This window comes from Pterocles gutturalis, unplaced genomic scaffold (genome assembly GCF_000699245.1).
Source record: "Pterocles gutturalis isolate BGI_N339 unplaced genomic scaffold, ASM69924v1 scaffold4255, whole genome shotgun sequence".
NCBI lineage: Eukaryota > Metazoa > Chordata > Aves > Pterocliformes > Pteroclidae > Pterocles > Pterocles gutturalis.
The window spans coordinates 30,750-46,903 of record NW_010145670.1 but is presented as its reverse complement, the minus strand read 5'-3'; the positions used below and the strand labels follow the sequence as shown (position 1 = coordinate 46,903).

Below are 16,154 nucleotides of genomic sequence, written 5' to 3'. Positions count from 1 at the left end.
GGCCCCTCCCGGGCCGGGCGGGTGCCCTGCACCTTCCCCGGCCTGTCCCGGGGTGTGCAGTACGTGGCAGAGGTCTCGCTCCGTTATCCTGGTGTTGGAGGTTGGCTCCAGGGACCTGAGCCGAGGGCTGCTCTGAAAGATGCTGTTTGGCCCCTTCTGCTGGGGGTCGGTGTGATCAGGACCCCAGGGAGCTCCCTGGTTGGTTTCGGTCAGTGTGTGTGTGAGCTTACAAGCCCTTTGGGGTTTTTAGCGGTGCCCTGAGCTTGTGCTGATGGTTTGTCCCAGTTGGTATGGCTGAGTGGGAGCATCTGTAGAAGTAGGAGGAATTTGATAAAGCTCTAAAACCATTCAACTACACCTAATTATTTATTGACTCTGAAACTTTTCAGAAGGTTTGGGTTCTCCCCCTCCCTGTAGATTTTCTAAGTTCCCCAAATGCTTCTGCTTTGGAAACCTTGGTGCGTGCAACAAAACTTGTTGTTTGCTTTTTTTTTTTTTTTAATAGGGACAGTATTTTAGTTTGTCTGGTTATTTCTCTCTTTGGAAACCTTGGTGGGTGCAACAAAACTTGTTTTTTGCTTTTTTTTTTTTTTTTAATAGGGACAGTATTTTAATTTGTCTGGTTATTTCTGTACTTGAGGTTATGAGGAGAGACTGTAGCCTGTTTTTTTCACTGCTTTGATTTGCAGGAGGCACGTGCTCTTTAAGAGTAGTAGCTGTGTGAGTAGTGGTGGTAGGAGATCATTCCCCAGGCAGGCATTCTTCCTCTTGAGGTTTCAGTGTCTGAAACAGTACCTCTGGCTGTTTGGAGAAGCTGAAGTTTGCTCATCATGTGCTCTGAAAAGGCAGGGCATTTTGGTTACTTTTAAACTAGTTTAATGGGTACAAGAACTTTTCCTAGACTACTGAACCAGCTGTTGCCAGTGAGATGGATGTATCTGTCCTAAGTGCAAGATCCTGCTTTTTTTATCCTCCTTTGTTCAGATGTCAGAAGACTGATGTGTAAAAGCTGACTCGTGAGTTCCTCCTACATCCACGAAGGCTAACACAACTTTATGATGTTTTCCTAGGTTAAAGGCAACAGAAGTTGAAAACACCCTCCTGACTTTGCTCCGAGCCTCCCCACCGTCTTCAACATGGCTGGTGGCATTACTGACACAGGAGAGCTCTACTCTCCCTATGTGAGTACCGCTGTTTGGGGTTTTGCTCAGAACCCTTTTCAAAATCCTCTTCTCTCAGCGTTGTGGATTTTTTTCCTGCTTCCCCGTAGACATAACCTCAGTATTTCAAGATATGATGGAAGTTAAAGGGTACTTAAAAATGCTTGTACTTGTAGGTTTTTTTTTAATGTCACAAATTCCTTTATATACTGTGAAGGGATGATGTCTGCTTAAGGTGTAGTTCTGAAAGTGTTAAAAAGAGCTTCATGCCCCATACCTGCTCTTACATCCTTCTACCTGCTTTCCTTATATTTTTTTAATGTTTTCATCAACCCAAATTGTCACATAAAGCTAGCATAAGGGTGGGGAGGGGATTGTGACATGGAAACTCTCCCACTTTGCTTGTCTTTTTTTACTTTATATAATGTTTCCTCTGAATTTATTGAAGTTTACTTGTTTGTAGCTATTACAGTAATTTGTTTTAAACCACTTAACTTAAAAACAGTAATCAGGATGTTTCTCCCTTGTAATGTGGTGTCCTGTGAAACTTCAGAGCCAATTACTGTTTTACTATGTTACTGGAAATACTGGTTTTCATAGCCACAAGTGTTTATATAGTGTCAGCTCTTAAGAACAGCTCTTTGCATACACTTTTTTTTCTGAAGTGAACTCACAGATCACTAAATATAGAACCAGTCCCAAAATCTGTGTGTTGGCTTTCAAATGCTTTAAAACTTTTATCCCTATGTCAACAATTGAATATAGAAGAACTGGATATTAGGCTGCAGAAATAGGTCACAACTGAGAAAATAGAGAACAAGACAGTAACTGGGACGTCTGGACCCTGAAGCATTAGTGTCACCTATTCTTATGTTGTTATACTAGTGTTGCATGAATTTCCTAGATTCTAATCTCAAAGGGTTTAGCTCTCTCCTCTTTACCTGAAGGTGTCTAGCCAGACTGAATACAGAGGCACCATCCTCATCTCCATCTACTTGGCCAAAGTCAAGGAAAATCACCAGAGATGTTTTTTCAAGAGTCCTTCACTGAAGAGTGAGTCATGGCCCTGGGCACTTGAGTTGTGCTTGGGGAATGACAAGCTCTGCCAGACGAATGAAAATAGCTTTCCTGCAAGCTGCAATGGCTGATATTTTTTTGTCCTTCTGGGAGACCCATCAAGAGATGAATTTGCTGTGCTTATGTCAGTGAATGTAGGGCAGGAGTGTTTTCAGGGTCTCTGGGGAATAGTTCTTCTGGTATTAGTTGCTCCACACCCAGAGAAGTGTACTCAGACACAGTTCTTTCCTGACTTTCCTCTGGAGAGACTCTGACCTATATTAAACAAAAAAAACCCAAAACCTTGGGGCAATTTTTGATCTTTAGTTCAGCTAAATTTATAGTCTGTGAGGCTCCTGTCCAGGTGCATGGTTTTTTTTTGTTGTTGTGTGGGGTTGTTTTGTGGTTTTTTTGTCCCCGGGCAGAGAAAAGGTAATTGCCAGAGAGGATAAAATCCTTTCCTTCCAGAAGTAAAATCCCTTCTTCAGAATGTGGTCAGCTGCTTGCTGGTAAAATGGCAATCAGGCTTTGAATTAGAATTATTTTTGAATATTTCCTGCTTGACTAAGAATAAAGAAGAAGAGATTCTGGGAGGTAACTTATGTATGTAGTCGTAACTACGTAGGTTCAAGTCAAAAAACAAGGAGCCCCCAGCCCACAGTGTAGACCCTTCTTGTAGAAAGCAGTGGATTTGCAAAAAGCAAACAGAAAGCTCACGTACTTTCTAAGTTGTAAAGTTAGAAAGGAAAAAAAATAAAATTAGAAAAGTGGAGAGGAATATCGGTTTCCCCAGAAGCGTGCTGACAGTCACTTGGTTCTTGTTGGTTATCGGTCCCCTCCTATGTTTATTTCTAGTGTTGGCTTGCTCACAAAGATTGCTCTCTCCATTTAACTCGGTATGTGTGTGAGGTGTCTTGGGTGATCTCTGGCACAGCTGCAAGCTCTCACGTTGGGTTATGTGGATGATTGCAGGTTGGTCTCATTTACATGTTCAACCTCATCGTCGGGACAGGAGCCCTAACCATGCCAAAGGCCTTTGCAACAGCGGGGTGGCTCGTCAGCCTCGTTCTCCTGATGTTCCTGGGATTTATGAGGTAGGATGTGAGGATGTGTCTTCAGGAGATTGGGGGGTTCGGTTGGATGGGGCTGTAAGGACAGTGCTAATACTTTTGCTGCTTTTCTGTGGTGCCTGTGGACCTTCTTTGGAGGGATGCGTTTTCTGACTGCCAGCAATACGTTACTACATCTCATCTGACTGATGGGAAAGACTTTTTCTCCAGTCCAGAGTGTCCTGGACCTTTCTCCCAGCTTCCTTTTCTGACACTGTCCTCCCTATGCGTACATCCCACGCTTGCCCCTCTCACGTTCCCCAGCACTAACCAGGTTACAGGTGGGTGACACGGGGTCACTTCTGCTTTGTGATCTGCGGATGTGATGCAGACCCATTGTGTTAGATTTCTCTTGGCTTCTGGCAGTGCTCTGGGCAGCTGTGAGAGTGTCGGGAAAACAAAGTACTGTGTATCTGGGCCCAGCTTATTCTCCCCCACACCTTTGCTGCTTGAGACCTTGGAGCTGGTCTCGTGATTTTCATGCTGGCTGGCCAAGAGCTTCTGCCCAGATGTCTGCCTGCTGGAGCAGCAGGTGGAGCTGAAGGCTGTTGATACAGCACTGGTGTCTAAGTGTTATTAATAGAATTGCCATCTTCTCACAGGCTGTGAATCCCTGCTTGCTTCTTGCTTGGTTTTAAAATATATAAAAAAAAAATTCCCTCCTGTCATTTGTGGAAATGCAGTTTAGAAGTTCCTTTCTTGTCAGTAGCCAGCTCTGTCAGCCTGAGTGGGCCTTTGATTTGGAGGCAGTGCTTTTCGGATCTGTTAGGTGCTGCTGTACAGAGGTACCGTACGGTCAGTAACGCTGTAGTAATGCTTGTACGTTCCCCACCTCAAAGCTGTGTGCTGCAAAGGCTCGATAAAACGTAAACTGTGTGAGCACCAGTCACTGGGAGCTTTGGAAGCAGTTCCTTTTAGATACATTAATTTAAAATGTAAATTCAGTGTATGAAGCTCAGCACCAGCAGACAATCCATCAAGGTCAGCAGGACAGCAAAAACCTCCACAGCTGCATACCAAAACTGTACTGGGTTAAACTGAGAAAACACGGCTCAAAGTACTATGTGCTGTGGGAGCTGCGTTGTTCTGTTGCTTTTGTTCTGGTGCTTGTGACTTCCTCATGCCTGCTGGGGACCCTTCAGTGCAAGAAGAGTCTGGACGGAAATTGCTACATGGGCCTCAGAACAGGGCTGCCACCTTTTGTTATTGCAAAACTAATCTCTCATTTGAGCTTGGTAAGTGAGAAACCAAAAAGTGAGCAGTAAGAAACCACTTTAAAGCCTTAAATAACTTTGATTGGAGGGGGTTTTTAATTATATGACTGGTTTTAGCTGAGATAATTATATTCCTTCCATCAGTGGCTCTTGCCATCTCCCTGGACAGCTTTTTCCCTGGCCCCCAGCAAAGTGTATTTGCATGGACATGTGATCTGCCTCTTGGTCTTGTATTGCTGCTTTGCTTCTTGTGCTATTTGTGAGATTCTTTAAGGGACTGTAGTACCTTTGCCACAGGTCCTAACAGATAAGCTTGAGCATAGTACTGTTTGTCCTAGGCCCTAAAAAGAGGAAGGAAGCTTGCTTTCTAACAAAGGGAGAAGTCCTCTTGCCTTCTTCCACCCATGGAAACACCAGGAAGGTGCCTTCCAGATACCTAAAGAGTCATCTTATATCTGAAGGCATGTTATATTTTACTGCATTTTGTGGTCTGCTTGAACACCTTAATCTCAGGGACAGAAGGGAGCAGCAAACTGAGGTGAAGCACTACCTAAGAGGCAGTGTGTGTGGGGAGTTGTGAAAGGGTTGTTTTGGTTTATTTGTTTGCTCCTACAAACAGATGAGAATAATTCTCCATGTCTCTCCAGTGGTAGTTCTTGACTATTACTGATACCAATTGAATTTGTCTGTCTAGCTACATGACTACGACCTTTGTGGTGGAAGCCATGGCTGCTGCAAATGCCCAGCTCCGATGGAAAAGAATGGAAAAACGCAAGGTTTGTGTTGGGTTTCATTTTCCATTTTCTCTTCTTCTTTTATCCTGCAGGGCTTGCCTGAGATTCCTCTGCTTTGCCTCATTAGTAACTCTAAAGGAATAAATTTCTACTGTACTTACCTTTGCCATATAAAATATGGCTGTTAGTTCCCTGTGGGGTTGCTCATTAAAGACAGGATTTTCTGCTCCTGCTTTCAAAAATCTCTTGTGCTGTTCACATTTCTTACTGATTGTGCTCTCCTTGCCCAGAAGCGCTGCTTGGTGAACATGGAGAGGTGGCAGCCAATATATTGGTGCCATTTGGAGTGTGCTGAGGTCTATAAATCCTTGCTGATCTCAAGTCATTTAACTGGGACAGGCTGGAATGTCCTTGCAACCACTTGGGCTGTATCCCAGGGAGTGGACAGTCCTGAAATATGTCCTTGCTGTAAAATTTACTTGTGGATTTTTGGATCCTGGCTTCAGTGGCTTTTCTGGATCAGTGCGAGGCATAATTGCTTGCACTGATTTAGATCCGGGCCTGTATCTTAGTGGGTTGGAGTTAGGAGCTAGACCTGTCTGCTCTGACTGGCTAAGACTGTATATGTTTAGGATATATGAGACTGTATATCTGCAACACTGCACATCTGCCAGAAGTTTCTAACTTCCTTGTACCACATACCGCTAAGCGAATTGGACACTGTTGCTGTGTGCATGACCTGCTAGGGCAGCAGAGCCTGTCACTCACTCCAGCCCGCTCTGACAGTGCTCTCCACGGCATCTCAAGCCTGGGCCAAGGGCTCCCTGGTATTGCCTCTGCCTGCACGTCCTGCCTGTCCCTGTTTGGGACCTTCCTTTGGTGAAATGAGACCATGGCACTGGTGTTGCTACAGCCTGTACTGTGGGTAGCAGACATCTCAGCAGTGGTCTGGTCTTTTCTTCCAGGAGGATGATGAGGATGAGGATTCTTCCTCTGGAGTATCTGACAGTGACGTTCTCCTCCAAGATGGCTATGATCGAGCAGAGACACGACCTATTCTGTCAGTTCGTAAGTACCCAGTTCATGCTTTCACTGGATCGGAGACCTCTTCTCTACAGTGTCCCCATGGGCCCCAGCAAGTGGAGCTCTTCTGTCCATTTCACCCTTAATTCCACATGCTCACATCCTGAAGTCCTTAGCATTTGCAAGATAAGACTCATTGAGAATTCAGTTCACCTTCGGCAGTCTGATAAAGATCTTTTTCTTCTAGGTCACTAAAGATGAGAACATCTTACTTTGAAAACGCTTTTAAGCTAACTTCAGCGGAGTAATTGGACCAGTGACTCTGCAGTTGTGGAGTCATACATACTGTCCTTCAAACTGTTGCTAGAGCTTCTTGAGTGTCTTCAGACAGTCTGGCCTCTGGGTTTATTGGAGGGACTGGTTGAAACACTTCTTGTTTTCAACTTGCAGAGAGACGTGGCTCGCCCAATATCTTTGAAATCACTGAGAGGGTGGAAATGGGTCAGATGGCTTCCATGTTCTTCAATAAAGGTAAGTGATTCACATTTTCAAAAGTCCCTTTGCATCCTCCTACATGTTGTGTTATGGCTTTTCCTTAAGTTTGCATGCTTCACAGTGTGGGTTTGTATCCTGAGTTTGTGATGATTCCACCCAAAAGTGTTTTTCCTTCTCTGTGGACTGTATTCATCCACCTGTGTGGTGTTTCTACAAAGCAGAGTATTTATGAGCCAGGTGGGACAGAACCTGTATGAAGGGGAGGGTGCTGTGGTGGTAGTGGAGCTAGCCCAAATACTGCAGGTTGTGGGCCCGGTTTCTTGAGACAGGTAAGTGTAAGTCAGTGCCTTTCCTGACTGCCCTAAACGTGACTCTAAACTGCGTCAATGTTCAGTGATGGCCCCTGTCTGAGTGTGTAGTGGGTAGAGCCCAGCTGTAGTGTTCACTTGTACCATCTTGGTTGTAGCATTTGAGAATAAGATGTCTGGGCTTCCCTGAACTCTGAACATATCTGTTTGAAGGAGAGAGATGTCTGGGGAGAGCTTTTGAGAATGGTGTGTGTCTGGGGAATCACCACGAGAGCTGCTAGGACCTGAACTGCTGAAAGGGTCCCTGGTGTGCATATGACAGGCAGCTGTCTTGTCTTTTTGCTTTTAAATCTCTCTTGTATGCCAGGGAACAAATTTGTAGCTGTACTGCAATAAAGCCATATCCATTGCTGCGTGCGATAGAAATGCAAACTCCAACGTTAGGTATTCTGAAACTTGTAAAACGGGACATTTGAAATGCTGTGCAGAGCCAGAAAATCATCAGACGCTATGGTTGTGCAGTTTTGAGCCTGTCAGGCCCCATTTCTTGTGGAAAGTGACGCTTTCTCTTGTCTCTGGACACCTTACAAAGATGCAATGGGCTGGTTTTTTCCACTACATTACATCAGCTTTATGCCAGTGTAAGACTGTTGCCTCTGAAGGACAGCTGAGCTTAAGGAGTGAAGATTCTTTGAAGTATATTATTTCAGATTTTAAAGTCCAATTGAAAAAAAAAATTTAATTTCCCTGCATGCCTCTTCTGGGCCTCTGTAGATTTAAATCACTTAGGACTATCAAAATAATCCACCTTGGATCAGGCTGCCACTTTTCTAGTCGGAGAAGAGGAAAGGTGACTAGTGTGTGGATTGGAGATCATAAACATCTTGTTCCTGGCCTTGCTCGTAGCACTGGGTTGCTCTGACTTAGGCAAGTTTTCCTGCTTGTAAAGCATCACTGTGAACTCTTCCCTGTCTCTCGATCACCCTCTGGACAGTAATATTTGGGAAGTGCTTTGAGAGCGAGCGCCATGTAATAGGGCTTGGCAGTATCGCTGAGGATTCAGCTGCAGGAGGGCTGGTGGATCACAGGAGGCAGAGTGCTCCCGTAAACAAGTTCCAGAAGGCCCCTGCTTTGCATGTGCTTCACAGGGGGAGGTGGCAACGACCCTCCGAAAGACAGACAGGCATTGGGCAGTTACCTTGTAGACCTCCCTGCCTTGACGTTGAGTGCTGCTCAGCCTGTAGAGGGTGCTGGAAACACATCCTCTCTCCTGTCAGGCACTGATGTACATTTACTAACAAACTGATATAAACTGCTTAGTACTCTAAATCTTAATTCCTCTTCTTAATGTTGCTTTAGCCAGAGTTATCGGATTCTGTGTTAGGGATCCTCCCCAGGACCTACGCAGTGCAATGCAGGAAGGCAGCTGGAGCAGCTGCAGACCACAGCTTCAAACAACTAGTCACTTCCAGATGAGCTGAGGTACACACAGCGAAGGGTCTGGGGCAGCCATAACGCATTTGCTGCTTTTCCTTCCTCTGTGCTCAGCAGTGAGGCTCCATCCCTGTACTGCTGCTGAGTCCTAGTTCAGAAACACCCTCCGGTCTGCTGAGCAGTTACAGAGAAGAGACAAGTTAAGTACCTCCCTCTGCAGAGCCTTGCTGAGGGGCTTCCCTCTGGTGGTTGCACAGAAAGGCCTTTGGTAAGGGCAGTTGCTCAGTGACCAGTTGCTACTGCCTAGTGCTGAGAAACTGGGCCACACTTGGGAAGTCCCTGCTCCAAGCACCAACCTCTGCAGTTTCACAGCTAGCGAATGTCTGAGTGGGTTTTTTCTCATGATACACAAAGTGTGGATCCAAACCCAAGGTGTCTGAGGGCTTTACAGCCTTCAGAGGGAAGGCTGGTGAAAGCTTTGCGATAGACCTCAAAGCCTCTGATTTCCAGAGAGTTCTCTGCTCTTTTCTCTTGACTGATTTTTATTTTCAACGATTTGACAGGAGTTGAATCTGCAATCCTGGGAGGTAAGCTGGGGATAAATCTCAATATCAGACTGTCTGCTTTCTTGAAGGGAGCTGACTTGGGTTTGGGCTGCGAAGGGCCTGTGCACTCTTTCAAAAGAGCTGGCTCTGAGGAACTGCTTTTTTTTTTTTTTTTTTTTGCAGTGTTGGGTGCTTTCTTCTAGGACCAAGGAGTCATTTATTGCTCTAATGGGTTCTAGGCACATCTATCATGCTGTTTCCCTGCAGGAAGTCATTGATTTTTTTTTTTCCTGTTTTGTGTCAAGTAATGAAAGTATTGATCAGGGAGGGTCAGCAGCAGTTTATAAAATAACTGATGCTAAAGTCTTCCTGCCTTCGATGAGGAGAGGAGTGTCACCTGGACTGCCCACAGACAGAGAAGTTGGCACTGGAATGGGGATATAGTGTGTGCTGGTGGAGCTGCTGTGGCTTAGCTGGTCACGTTAGCCTTCTTCTGTGTGTGGGGGGCAGCTGAGGCCTGAGATCAGCAGCAGATCCCAAAACAGAATCTGTATCTGAGTCTGTGGAGTCCTGTGCTTAGTGTGTTTTGCAGCTTCTGTCCCATGTCAGATACTTGTTGTAAACTTCAGCCCTTTTTAATGGGAAATCAGAGAAAACTGGTAGGGAGTTTGATGCCATCTTCAGAACAATGCAGATACTCCTTATATGTGAAGCCATCATAAATCTTTCACAGAGAAAGAAAACAAGGGGGAGCTATATGAAATGATCTGACAATTTCTGTAAGATCTCAATTTGTCTGTTTAGACAAACCAGGAACAATTCTAGAATATTGGATTAGTGTGCTGCTTTACAGAAGCAGAGAAGTTTTCTTGCTCCTTTCCCAGTACAGCCCTTTTTTTAAGGAAAGTTTTATGCTAAGTAGGCTCAGCATATTGAATAATTTATTTAAACAAAGGAAAATGCCTATTAATGTTTCCTAACATCCAGAGATCCAGGGCAGTATAATGGCAAAACATGGTAGAACTTTGGGGTGTCCAAGCACTGGAGAAATATCTAGTCTGCATTCCTGTAGTGATGCTGTCCTTGTTTGATAGTGGTCATGTGCGAGGCTTGGAGAGGTGAATTGATTTGCTCATGATGCATTAGGATAAAGCAGCATCAGGTGGCATTGCAACTTGAAAGTATGGGCAGGTTCCTTGAGCTGTTTTCTTTCAATGTCAACTTCCTAAATGAAACAAATCTGAGGCTTTTTTTTTTTTTTTTTTTTGTAGCTCACCTGTCTCTGAACTAAAATATGTTCCAGTTTGTTTTTCCTTGGTGAGATTTATACTGACTTGCTTGGAAGAAAAGAATCCTGGGGTCTCATCAAGCATTTCTTTATCCTTGCAGATTCTAACCCTCCACAGTAGTGTCTTGTGGTGCCTCAGTAAGGCTGTTCTGTGCACCTAGTTAACTTGTGTAAGACTTTTTTAAATCTCATATGTCAAGGCAGAACAATCTTTAAAAAAAAAACAAACCATAGGGGGCAGGAACAGTGTAGACTCTGGCAACAGGGCAAGAGGACTGCAGGAATAGAGTTTTAAAGCTTTGCAGGTGTGAACCTTGGCTCAAGTTGTTGACGGTAAGGAATCTCCCAAAGCAGCTCCATTTCAACGCTGTGGAACCTGAGCTCTGCTGGGCCAAAGCTCTCATGTGAAGGTCCTGCAGGTTTGCAAGCAGAGGTTTTGGAATTGGCAGAGGCTAGAAGGATCTTCTCTCTTAGTTTCACTGTTCGTCAAACTGCGCTCACACCAAGTATGTGAGCATCAGCTAGATGTTTGCCTGTGGCTGTTCCAAGTTGACAGCTTTATCTGGCAGATGACTTATGTGAGACCTGTTGGTCTTGGCCAGCGACTGGAGCATGCGTTTGAACTAGAGGGCCTGGTGTCAGAGCCAGGTGTTGAAGGAGGGAGCGTTGAGCTCTGCGGCACCTCATGTCCCATCAGTTCCTGTGCTGTGGGTAAGTTCCCGAAGCTGTGATGTGACCCTTATGTGGACTTGGCTGCAGAAAGGGGTAAGCTATAGAGGCAAATGGTGATTTATTTTTAAGACCTTGAAAGTTTTGTGTATTTGAAGTGCAAAATTCAAGGGTCCCTGTGTACTCTGCTCTCTCTGTACAATATTTCCTTTTCTTGCAGTGGGTGTCAACCTCTTCTATTTCTGCATAATTATCTACCTCTACGGAGACCTGGCAATCTACGCAGCAGCTGTACCAGTCTCTCTCATGCAAGTGACCTGGTAAGTGTGCTTACTGCTCTGGGGTTGTGTGCTAACTGAGAAGAGAGCAGGCTTTTGGATTTGATGGAGTGACAAGTCTGACTGGGATCAGCTCTACTTTCTGAAGGCCAGAGTGGAGAAATGACTCAAGGACAGCTCATCACTGGTGGGTGGGAAGGTGAAGTTGTTTTATATTCTGCTGCCTGCCTGAAAAGTAGCTGACCTGATTTCAGATGAGGGCTCAGGGGTGAAGTACTTCCAGCTTCAGCACCTTACAGACATGGGACTTGTTGCTTAATAGTTTGATTGCCAGGTGGAATATTTTTTAGCTTCTCTGGCTCTTTGGGTAAGAGATGAGAGGTGTGATGCTTACCAAACCTGTGGCCAGTGAGTGGTGACACTACATGGACTTAGCTCTGGACTGAGACCCGTTCCTTTCTCAAATAAACAGATAATGAAAGAGATCGGTTTGATCAGATCTGTGCTGGATTTGGACTCAGGACTTGGAAATGGAAAACCACAGTGATCCTAAACGTGCTAGCATGATAACCAAATGAACAAACTTGTAAATAGCTGTAGGCAATCCAATAATTTGCCTTTAAATGTATGATACTCGGTGAATTGCTGTGTTACACCGTCCAGAACACATAAGGAGGAAGAGTGTTCAGGGAGGGAGGAGAGGAATGGACACTTCAGGTCTCTGATCATTCCTCTTTATTGAATGCAGGAGAGGGGAAGACATCTGCTAGGAGTTAATTACTGTCGTTTGTTTCTCCCTCCTTTCCCAGCAGTGCCATTGGCAACCATTCCTGCAGTGTTGGAGATGGCACAAAGTACAACGATACGGACAAGTGCTGGGGGCCAATTCGACGGATTGATGCTTACAGACTGTATCTGGTGAGTTTCCGAAGCTTGGATGACCATTATTTCCACTTAAACTTTACTTCTAGTGGATGGGGATTTTTTCCTGTAGAGATGATGTGCTTCAAGTGAACAACAGCGGTGGGAAGCTTTCGGTTCAGTCTGACCTTATTGTCCAATTACCCCCCTTCTGTTCTTGGTGACATGGCTCTGTTTTAATTTGGTGGCCTTATGATCCTTATGATTTTGAGTTTAAGGAGAGTTCTGTCCTTCTTGTTGTCTAGTTTCATATTGTTTAAGCAGGTGATATGTCCATGCCAAAGGGTGGGGGTTTTTTTCAGTGCCTGGCTAAGTAATTGTCACTTTGAGGTAATTGTTGTCACTGTACTCGTGTGTATTAAGCTCTCTTGAACGCATTCTTTATGTGAATAAAATTGTTTATGCTGCAGGAGAATCTGTTTTTTGAGAGATGATGGAAACAGCCCACTTAAACAATATCCAGTGCTATATGCCGCTTTAGTAATAGCTTTCTGTCTAGTTTAGGATTGTATATTGCATCTATTACTGTGCTGTGGTTCTGCTGTGAAACCAAGGCTTTTCCCAAAGGATGATAAACACTGTGTCTCTCGAGCTTGAGGAGAGTTGAGCACTTGTACCTGGAGACAGATGTCAGTAGGGCAAAATGAGAAGAGGGAGGTATGGAAGTGCTGCATAGCATGGCTTCTGTTAAGGGTCTCTGAGAATTTTAAGAAAAAAGAGGGAAGATGGCCATGTGTATGCAGTGAAATCCAGGGGTAAAGACAATTTGAAGCAATTTTGCAGTGAGCACATTTTGGACATGCAGTGGATCATGTCCCTGAGTGCACTTGTTCCAGCATTATTGCAAAGTAAGAGCTGGGCCTCAGAAATATTAGTGAATGTCAAAGCCTGGTTAATTATTTAAGAGAAATATTATTGCTTTTTAAAATTGTGTCTTGGTGTGTTTCTTTAAAACTTCCAGAAGATTGAAGATTTCCTTCCTGAATTTCAATAACTCTCCCTGACCCAGCAGAAGCAGCTAGTCAGAACAAGCAGACATGCATTAATTACTCCCTGCGTCTCTCAGATAGTATGTCTATAATTCATGAAGATAATTGTTGTTAGGACTTGAAAAATTAAAAAAATTAAGACTGTGTAAGCACTAGACTTTCTGTCTGTGTACATAACTCTCAGAGGAGCTTTTCCCTCTGCTTGTCTCCTCTTGGGGATTTGGAGAATAAATATCTGCAGTCTTTGGTAGTGGTTAATCCTTCCCGGCACAGTAACTAAGACGACGGTTTCAGAGCTTTTCTCTGCTCCCCCTTAGAAGTAGGGAGGGTTTGTTTGTGGGAGGACACACCAGTCTGTGGTGGGTTACTGGGACGGGCGGACAGGTCCCACAATGGCTCTGATCAGGAGGCTGCTGGGTGTCAGCATTACCTCGGAGTTGTGGTTTTCTGTTCAGGTCTCTGATGCTTCTTACTGGATAAGTATCGGAGTAAACTGGGACTTGTTCTGCCTCCAACCTCTACCTCTACATCCAGGGGTAGGACGTTGTTTGACTTCAAGCAAAAAAATTTAATAGTGCAGAACACCGTAGCTATCTCTACAAAACTTGTCCAAGCTTCTTGTGTATAGAAGTGGAGTCTTGGACATGCAGGAGAAGCTGAAACCTGCCTGTCTGCAGTGGAAAAGGCAATGGGAGACTGAGGAGGGGTGAGATGCATCGAGCATAGCTGTTCTCTCGGTCCCAGGGGATCATAGCCTCTAGAGAACTTGCTCTGTTTTCATGACTTTTTCTTTGTTAAATTCTTGTTTGTTGGAATAATTCAGGTTCCACGTTTCAGTGGACAAACAAAGTCTCTTTTTGCAGGCTAAGTTCCCCTGTGGCAAGGGGACAGATGGACACCGTGATCCCAAAAGAAAGCCGCTGAGTTTTTGGATCAGCCCTTTTGCCCTAGATGCCTGCCTCTAGTTTTCTTACCTTGCCTTAGTGCTGTATTTAAGTCTGAAATGGCTTTTCGGAGCAAGATGGGTGGATGTAACGGGAACCTCTTCCCCGTTCCAGAGAAGCAGGTCTCTGGGTGTACTGCTACATCTCTTACTCTGTATGTGGTCCCACAGAAAGCCTTTTTTGGACTACCAGGACAAACAATCTATTTGAGGTTTTCTGGGAAAATGGTGCCAATGGGAGCTCTCTCGTGCCAAGTACCACCTGTCTGCCAAGGATTTGTGCTGCCTTCCTCCTGTCGACTCTTTTTCTTTCAATGTTATGTCGCCTTTTCAACAAAAAACATTTCAAACATTGACTCGTTGAGCTGGGGGTGGAGAGGGGAATAATGACTGATGTAAAAATCCTATTTCACGGTTTATTGTCCAAAAAGGCCTCTGGAAGCTGTCTCTGTTCTGATCACTGTGAATGGAAGCTGAAAACTATGTACATAATGAGAATACTTAGACAGATTAAATCCTTCTCTTGAGACTTGCTTGTCTGCGCAGCATCTTTATTGCTGCTCCAAAATTTCACACCTAAGTGCGACTGCAGAGTCTTCAGAGACCACTAGGCCCCTATTAACCTTTGTCTGAACAAATGGTTATTTTGCTGCTTGTTTGTAAATTGCCTTGGAAAATAAAGGCTTGCAAAATAAATAAGTGCGGGAAATACTGAAATAGTCTTTTGGACCTGTCCCATCGCTTGCTGCTAATATTTGCCTCCTCTTTGGGACTGTAGGAGTCCTGGGGGGTTTAAAAGGCAAGCCATGCTGCGCTGTTCGACACTGCGAGGGCAAGACCACGCAGGGCAAACTGGCTGGAAGAAAGGCATGTGGTAGGTGGCCCAGTGACCTTGTTGAAGGCAAGCGCTGATTACAGTTAAAGCAGATCGATGGCTTTCTGTCTTCGCTTCAGATCCGTCACCATGCTGTCGTGTCCTCAGCAGCTGAAGTGACTCCCGAGTCCCCTGGCTGTCTCGATGGCGATGCTAAGGACAGGGTCAAGCTCTCTCCATGACGAATTCACGCCTCAATGCAGTCGTTCTATCATGCTTTCTGTAAGGTCAGCTGGATGTCTTCTGGGAAGAGGCAGCGGATTTAAGTTTAAGGTCTCTCATCATAACACTTTCTTGTCTTTCTATTCCAGTGATGTGAGGATGTGCCATGATAGTCCCTGTTTCTAGAAAGCAGATACTGAGATAAATAAGAGATTAAATCCTGGGGATCAGGAGCCATTCAGTGTCGGATCCAAAATACGTTCATGACCTGGCAAACGGTGCTTGTCTTCTGCATCAGGGCAGCCGTTGTAGCTAAAACCTCTCCTCTCTTCTCAGCCCTCCTCTTCTGGCAGTTTGGGGCATGGTGTCTTCCCATGATGGGCAGGAAATGGTTTAAATTCTCAGAGGGAGCTGTACGTCTTTCCCAAGAGGCACTGGCACAGGTACTCCTGGTAGGCTGGCTCGGTAGCACATTAAAGCTACTGGGTGCATCTGTTCTGTCTGAGTCTCTGTTGGTTTTTTAGCTGATTGGGAAAGGGACGCGGCATCCGCTTTTGCCAGTTCACAGATGCTGCAGCATCGCAGGCAGCCCAGCGGGTGCGGGCTGGGCGAAGAAGGGAGCGCAGATGGTTTAATGGAGATTATCCCAGTTGGAAACGTGCTTGTGCGGTGAATAAAATGAGCGGGCTTGCAGGCGCTTGCTGTCCCTTTTCAGGAGGGGACAATGTCACCCCAGCCTGAAGCTCTGATCAGAATACGCGGTGACCAGAGCAGGGCCGGGCTGCAGCCGCGGGAGGCTGTGCAGGGGGGCGAGGAGGTAGTCTGAGGACACGTACAATTGCTCAGTGCCAGTGGAACTTAATCGGCAAATGCGAAGGCTGAACTGATAAGTGGTGATGTCGATCCCCTCTGCCTCAGCGCGGTGCTGCCTTCCCGGCCCTCTTTGGCTATG

General features: G+C 45.3%; 1 protein-coding gene across 1 annotated transcript in view; it reads left to right on the top strand.

The window, feature by feature from the left end:
* Positions 1-1,136: 1,136 nt before the first annotated feature.
* The window catches only part of TMEM104 (transmembrane protein 104), a 39,401-nt gene continuing 24,383 nt past the window's right edge, over positions 1,137-16,154 (top strand). Inside the window, exons 1-7 of the mRNA XM_010085445.1 lie at positions 1,137-1,181; positions 3,189-3,310; positions 5,234-5,315; positions 6,242-6,341; positions 6,747-6,827; positions 11,256-11,355; positions 12,123-12,231. Of these exons, the coding sequence (XP_010083747.1) occupies positions 1,137-1,181; positions 3,189-3,310; positions 5,234-5,315; positions 6,242-6,341; positions 6,747-6,827; positions 11,256-11,355; positions 12,123-12,231 (639 nt within the window). The remainder of the gene's footprint in view (positions 1,182-3,188; positions 3,311-5,233; positions 5,316-6,241; positions 6,342-6,746; positions 6,828-11,255; positions 11,356-12,122; positions 12,232-16,154) is intronic.